Source organism: Contarinia nasturtii, unplaced genomic scaffold, assembly GCF_009176525.2.
Source record: "Contarinia nasturtii isolate CC-2019 unplaced genomic scaffold, AAFC_CNas_1.1 Cnas_scaffold_1674, whole genome shotgun sequence".
Lineage (NCBI taxonomy): Eukaryota > Metazoa > Arthropoda > Insecta > Diptera > Cecidomyiidae > Contarinia > Contarinia nasturtii.
Window position 1 is genome coordinate 129,889 of NW_022199008.1, and position 7,284 is coordinate 137,172.

The window sequence follows — 7,284 nt, forward strand, 5'->3', positions numbered from 1 at the left end:
GTTAATAAAGAATTTTTCGTATTTAGTAATAAGATATGTTAATATTTTGATGTTAATAGGACATCTATAATCCAACATTGGACATCTATCTATGAGGTGGGCAGTGGTTTCCCCTTCTCCACCACACAGTCTACAGTCCGGATCGTCTCTGAGATTTAGATTTCCCAACATTTAGTACACACTTCAAAGCGAGTTCGAAAGTTGAATTTTTGCGATTTCAACGAGGTAAAATTCAATTCAAAATCGTTTGCGTGTGATAGATATTCATAAAATGAATTTTATGACATAAACTGCATGTGTGTTCTCTTTATTATGAATTACACGTGAGAAGATGTTTTGAATTTCAATTACACAGATCTGCATGAAGGAGATTTGAGATTTTGTGATGAACCTCGCAAAACAAGTGCGAAAAAGATGTGTTATTTTGATAACAATATTGTTATCGTTAAAACTAAATCCACTGAATATATTACATTTAGCGATAAATATTCGTGAATATTTAAAGAAAAACATTTTCAGATATACAAATATTCGTTTGAATTATCAAAAAGAACCTATCTAAAAGATGTTACTAGCAATCGGAAATATTAATTTGCTTAGTGAGATGATTTTCGTTTGCCCAATTATAAAAACCATCCAATATCAAGTGATAGCGAATAACAAGTATAAAGCCAAAAACACAGTCAAACATTCGTAAAACACAAGAAATAAATCCAGAAAAAAGCCGATGAAAACAATGGAAAGTTTGCAAAAAAAAAAATAATAAAAGAAAGAAACAAAACAACAACAGAGTCCAGGTTTGTACAACTCAAAAGGTGGATTTGCAAAAATGCTCTGCAAAATAGTTGCGGAAAAGAGATCGCTCTGTACGAAAAAGGGAAAATCGTTTTGCACAAAGAGCCAAATGGATGCTGGCCGAATGAGTGAGTGAGTCAGAGATGATTGGGAAACCATTGGGAATGACAACACAAAAACGCATACACATACGAAAGAAACACATTGTATGAATATTTGAGATTTGGTATGTAGTAGAGAGATGAGCAAAGTGAAATACGCATCAGCCGCAGACAGTGAACAACAATTGAAGTGATCGGACGCATAAATTATTTTCTCTTCTTGATCTGTCGATACAGTTTAGTTTTAAAATATTTATTATTCGGTGAAAATCGACAAAAAAGTTTTGTTGAAGTGTGCTGCTGAATTTTTAGTTGACAGAAGATGAAACGACGTCGCAAACCCACTTCTGTTCAACGGAAAAAAACTTTGCCGAGTTCGGCAAAAAAGCATAGATGGGGAGACTTTTTTTGCAGGGGGGCAAATGGTTATTGGCCGGGGGGGAGGGTTAACAAAAAAAACAGCCCAAATTTTTTTCAGCACCAATCGTAAAGTAATCACTTGTCAATTTCTCGTTCTATAAATTTGCTATGAGGTCAATTTCTTGAGTTTTTTACCATCACTCACTGAAATACCAATCACTTTGTACCCTTCTAACGAAGTAAACTTTCTTTCATACGAGCAAATCATTCTTAATTTTATAAAATCATTTCCGTTTAAAACTCCTGGAGTTGCTGTATTGAATTCGTTTACCACAAAATTGCAGTCGTCATTTTTTTTCGCACTGTATTAATAACGTAACAGACGACAAAATCAAAAGAAATTGTTTTATATACATTTTGAATGGTGACCGGTCATATTTTCCCCGGTTACAATTTCCCCCATACAAATATAATGGAGAATTTATGCCCGAAGAATAGAAGAAAATAATTCCTTTTAAAATTTGGTCATATTTTCCCCAAGAAAAATATTTTATATTTTGAATTACACACTACACTGGAATATTATATGAAGTATAAGTAACTGTTCAAGTAGCTAAAATTTGAACGAATTCACTCAAGTCCGTTTGCTGGTAGCCATAATAATGAATAATAAAAATGAATGTATTCCATAGATGATGACGTAAAATTTTTTAGGGGGGGGGGGGTGATGGCAAAATTCTGTAGGGGGTTCCTGGAAAAATCCATGGGGGGTCCCTGACGATGTCAACAATTTGTACGAAATGCGAAATGACACATAAATCGTTTTTTTTTTTTTTTTTTTTGGAAGTCAAGTTTGGTGAAAATCCCTAGCAAATCGAAAGAATTTTTCAACTCCAAATTCTCTAGCAAATGACGATAAAATCGTTTTTTTTTTTTTTTTGGAAGTCACTTTTTGAGGTGAAAATCCCTAGCAAATCGAAAGAATTTCCCGACCAAAAAAAGTGAAGAGCAAAAAAAAAAAAAAAAGGTCCTCATTTCCAAAATTGTTGAGGGTTCCTAAAAATATTTTAGGGGGGGGTCATCCGACACCTAGGAACCCTCGTCATCACCTATGAATGTATTCTGCTCGACACTGAATGCAATGACTAATATAAATATAGATTAAATTGTTTAGTCTATACAAATCGATGTTATGTAATCAAGAATTGTTAATTATTATTATTCGGCAAATCGCAGTTTGCAGAGGGGGGCAAATCGCATTTTTTTTTGTTTTGCAGGGGGGGGGCAAATATATTTTTGACTGACTCCTTAAAGAACAACGCACCTTGTAAATAATAAGAAATTTTACCAATTCAATTCAAGAAATTTACGCTTGTTTTTTTGAAAGTTTCAACACTTACATATGTTTTCACACATTTTTTTCACTGTTATTTTATCATAATAATAAAATACATATAAAAACTCACAATAATAAATTAGAATTTCAAAAACTCAAACACGGTTCATATCAACAAACATTAATGTCACATTTCATGAAATGTCAAAACACTAATAACAGTGTTGCCAAAACTAATGTAAATGTGATGGCGCCACCAGTACTAAAATACTACACTGCGCTAGGACGCGTGCTTATGATTCAGGTCAAGGTGCATTTTCCAAGGCGACGATTGCAATCGTCCACGTTTTTTTTTCAAATCGGGCGTCAAAAAAACCACAAATAATAAATCGTTCACGATTTTGGCGTCAAAAAAACCATTGATCTCAATCGTTAACGATTTTGGCCAACGATTTGAAATCGTACACGATTGTAATCGCCGCCTTGGAAAATGGACCTTCAGATAAAAAAAATTATCGGTTGTGATCCGGGCTACAGAGAATTTGTGGGGGTCGTACGCAAAGATTTGGCAACCGATAATGAAGAAAATTTTCTGAAATCATCGGAAGAGTGGCACCATATGACCGGTTTTTTCGACCGTCAATACAAACTGAAGCGATTTACGGGCGCGTTTGAGAAAAAATGTCGTAAGCTGCGCGAAAATCGCGAAATCTATGAGGAAATGCCATCGAAGAAAAGTTCTGACTACCTTACCTATCTGGATTACCAGCTGGATGTATTCAATGAATCATGCGAGGTATTTATTTATTTTTTTCTCTCTCTCTTGAGTTGATTTTATTTCATGTTATTGATGTGTGTCATTCATTCTTAATTATTACAGATAAAGTACCAAAAACGTGTGGGTCGTTTTAAGTTTGATGCATTTAGACGTATGCAGGTAGCATTGCATGTGTTGGTGAAGCAAATGACAAAAGTCGATCGTAGAATGTCGGATGCTGAGAAAACATTGTGATATTGGCATTTGGTGGTGCAAAATTTTCATCAAACTCACCCATCAAAGGATATCTACGGTGTCCGCATCGAGCATTGCAACAAATGGCACGTGAATATGTATTCGTTTTGCCAATCAACGAACACAATACATCCCAGAAATGCAGTCCACGTAAGCTCAAGAAACGAAGAAGTGTGCCAGAACGTCAATCAAAAGACTGGTAAGTTGTTTTTGATTGGCATACCATTGCCGATGAATGACATTATTATTATTATTATTGATTGTATTTGCTTTTCTTCATTGTTGAACAAAAAAAAAACAGTTTTCTAGTTTGCCCCAACTGTAAACCGGTCGAAGATGGCGTTTTTCACGATCCAATTCAATGGACAGGCAAAGTTCATAGTACTTTCAAAAAGAAACATCAAGAATGGAAATACAGTTCCATATGTACATTCCATCGACCGCTTCCAGAAGCAAATCCAAATCCACAACCAAGACGAAAGAAAAATAAATTCGAGAAGCTGGAACCCAAGGAACGGAAAACAACAGTTATATTCAATCGCGATATAAATGCAGCGAGAAATATGATTAAGAAAGGATTGTACATGTTGAATCATCTGCTGATGCCAAATTGTTTCCGACCATTCATGCATCAACTCCATTATTATTACAACAATTAAATTCAACAATCAAAAATATAAGCACGGACGTCTACGCGAACATTCTCATATACTAGAAATAGTAAGCATATTAATTTTGAGAGTGATCAGCGATCTCAACACTACTACTACTGCCAGTACCAAATCTTAAATTAAAGCAATGTTGTTGTTGTGGTCATTGATTTTATAAGTAGCACAGCGGACGGCAGTTCGTGCGAGTGACGAAACCACATTAGTGTGTTGAAAAGTCGAACTCGCTATATATACACGTAATTTACGAAATCCAGACCTAGAAGGCCGATGGCCCCGGTTGATGTATGGTTGGAAAGCCCTTGGGCCATAGATCAAGAAAAAATGTCAAAGTTTGAAAATCGGTCCACCCGTCTTCAAAATACGGTCCTTTCAAGAAAATGGTCAAAATTCAGTTCTACGGCCATATATGGCACTAAATAAGGCCATTGACCTCTAAAACATCGATATTCGGATTCTAGAGCTCAATACCTTTCCAACGACCCCCTAACCGTCAAAATCGATGAGACTTTTCGAAAACTTCAGCGTTTTAAAAATTTCATATGAATCTCTATGAAAAATCAAAATGTCTCTCTGTCTGTGCGCAATTTTGCGTACTCGATTCTGATCTCTTTGAAACTTTTTGTGATTAAAGTACACAAAAAACTAAGACTTTTTTGTTCCGGCACTTTTCGATTTGGCCGCCATGTTGGCCGTGGCCGGCCTCCAAAAGTCACTTTTTGAGTTTTGTCCCCACGGTCACCGAGGCACATCCACTTGACACCCCCCCATCCTCCCCGGACATATGCATATCATTGGAAAGGTCTTGAAGTGAGCTATCGAATAGTGCCATTTGCGGTCCAAAAATTTCAATGTGGGGTGGCTAAATTGGCCAAAAACCAAAAAGTTACCGTTCGGCCGGACACATAACGTCCATTACCTCGTCCAAAAATGGCCATTTTTTCAAACAATCGCTGTGGCACCTATACTTGACTTACCCAAGGCATATGCATATTCGTTGGAAAGGTCTTAAAGTAAGCTATCGAATAGTGCCAATTGCGACTTAAAAATTTCAAGTTCAGGTGGCCAAATCGGTCAAAAATCAAAATTTGACCGTCTGGCCGGACACATAACGGTCACTTTCTCGAAAAAGACTGCATAGGTTCTTTTAAAAATTCATCAATTTTAGCCCCAAGTCAAAGATAAAAAAATGTGCATACCACACACCACTGCTAAAACCTCTGTTCATCATTATGATCCATAATTTATATCATTTTGATACAAAAATAACCTAAAAATCCATATTTTCATTGTATTTGAAAAATATTCAAATCCATGGGTCTTGAATCCTTAACTTGGAAAATAGCACTTACAAAACTATTGATATCTAATAAAAAACCTCTATCGAGTTAGAGAACGAGTGACGAAACCTACATTTGAAACACAAAATTTCTGATATCAATTTTGTGACGAAAATAGTTGGTAGATATTTTTTCTGTGTAGTGTGAATATAAACTTAATATACATTTGTAAATTTGGAACGTTGCTTGATTGCGTCAGTATGAACTCAAAGTAAAAAGGGGGACGTTTCTGCAACGTTTTGAATTTACAAATGTATATTAAGTTTATATTCACAGTACACAGAAAAAATATCTACCAACTATTTTCGTCACAAAATTGATATCAGAAATTTTGTGTTTCAAATTTTGGTTTCGTCACTCGTTCTCTAACTCGATAGAGGTTTTTTATTTGATATACTTTACTTAACTATAAAGTATATACTTTTTTTATAATTTCATTTTCCATTCTGTTCCATTCTTTTCTTCTGATCAACTCTAGGTATATACTCTTGTAATGTACCCTCTGGGTAGGTAAGTATAATTTTATCAATTGGAAGCAATTGATACACATTGATTACAATTATTATTATTGATGTTGATTCATTGTTATAAATAAATTCAATTCGAATGTGCCACACAGTTAAATAATATTTGATGGAAACGGGTAAATCTCTATTTCTTTTTATTTTAGCTTTCATCGCAAATGTACTTTCATGCATTCTAACTGATTTTTTGTGCCGTTTTTGCATTGTAGCGAATCATTTTATTTCGGTGATTCCATTTTCGTACTAACAGCGCGCATCATCTCAGAAAAAAATCATACACACGTCCCAATATGGAAAAGAACATCATTTTTGATAATTAAAATTCATTCGCTTTTTTGAATATATTTTGGAAATATTTTAATTTAATGAATTTAAGACAATTATGCTTATGATTTTTTACTTGCTTCCAATCCAAATTTAAGCAATAATGAGATAAAGTTTGTAAAATTCAAAAAGGAGACATTCGGAATTTTTTTCGTGTCATGTTATGAAATTCCAAAAAGCAAAAATATAAAAAAACTCTATAATTATCTTGAATGCAGTTTGAAAATAGGTAAATTTTTTAATCATATCCCTGTTTTGCTCTATACTGCGTAAATATTTTCTCTATTCAATTGTATTCAGTGAAAAAACAGTCAATATCAATAAGATACACTGTCATATTATCGTCATATTATAACTTTATTAATCTTTCCAGAACTTTTTTGGACCGTTGCTATTGTTTAATTTTCGGTTTTATTTATATTAAAATGGGGCCACCTAAAGTCCCTTTTTTTAGCACGTAAACACAGTTTAGCTGTTAATCTATATGTATAAAGTTAGTCGTAAGGTAAAATATCTTAATTCAGTCGTAAGACCTTTGATTTTTATTCGTATTATATATTATTTTGAACCGAAGCAGCATAATTTCGAGTTTTCATTTCCATTTAATCTATTCGGTGAAAAAAAGCGCAGCGATTGCTGGGAAGGGGCGTTCTTTTGCTCAGAGACACTTGAAAATACTAAATCCAAACAGCCGCGTAACACAAATGTGTGTGTGTGTGTTCATAACTTATTACACTCTGAAACTTTTTCATTGTGCTGTGGGTTTGTGTGATGAAACAGACACACGATGACTGAGGAGAGATATAAGAAATAAAGAACGATAT

At 34.3% G+C, this 7,284-nt stretch overlaps 1 protein-coding gene across 3 annotated transcripts; it reads left to right on the forward strand.

Moving 5' to 3' along the window:
• Nucleotides 1–2,715: 2,715 nt before the first annotated feature.
• On the forward strand, nucleotides 2,716–7,033 carry LOC116346746. Of its 3 annotated transcripts, XR_004201628.1 has the most exons (6): nucleotides 2,716–2,902; nucleotides 3,130–3,388; nucleotides 3,473–3,803; nucleotides 3,906–4,324; nucleotides 6,091–6,122; nucleotides 6,283–7,033. XR_004201628.1 is itself a non-coding variant. In XM_031776953.1 (3 exons), the coding sequence occupies exons 2-3, from the start codon at nucleotides 3,688–3,690 to the stop codon at nucleotides 4,261–4,263; spliced, it is 474 nt and encodes a 157-aa protein (XP_031632813.1). In that variant the 5' UTR covers nucleotides 2,716–3,388; nucleotides 3,473–3,687; the 3' UTR covers nucleotides 4,264–4,402. The 3 variants fall into 3 exon arrangements, 1 of the variants encoding a protein (XP_031632813.1); XR_004201627.1 differs by having other exon boundaries at nucleotides 2,716–3,388; XM_031776953.1 differs by lacking the exons at nucleotides 6,091–6,122; nucleotides 6,283–7,033 and having other exon boundaries at nucleotides 2,716–3,388; nucleotides 3,906–4,402.
• The last annotated feature ends 251 nt before the right edge of the window (nucleotides 7,034–7,284 follow it).

Bases quoted from the DNA above. Each gene is read 5' to 3' on its own strand.
- LOC116346746 (XM_031776953.1), top strand. From the start codon at position 3,688: ATGGCACGTGAATATGTATTCGTTTTGCCAATCAACGAACACAATACA. The intron at 3,804-3,905 runs GTAAGTTGTTTT...AAAAAAAAACAG, and splicing joins GAACGTCAATCAAAAGACTG to TTTTCTAGTTTGCCCCAACT.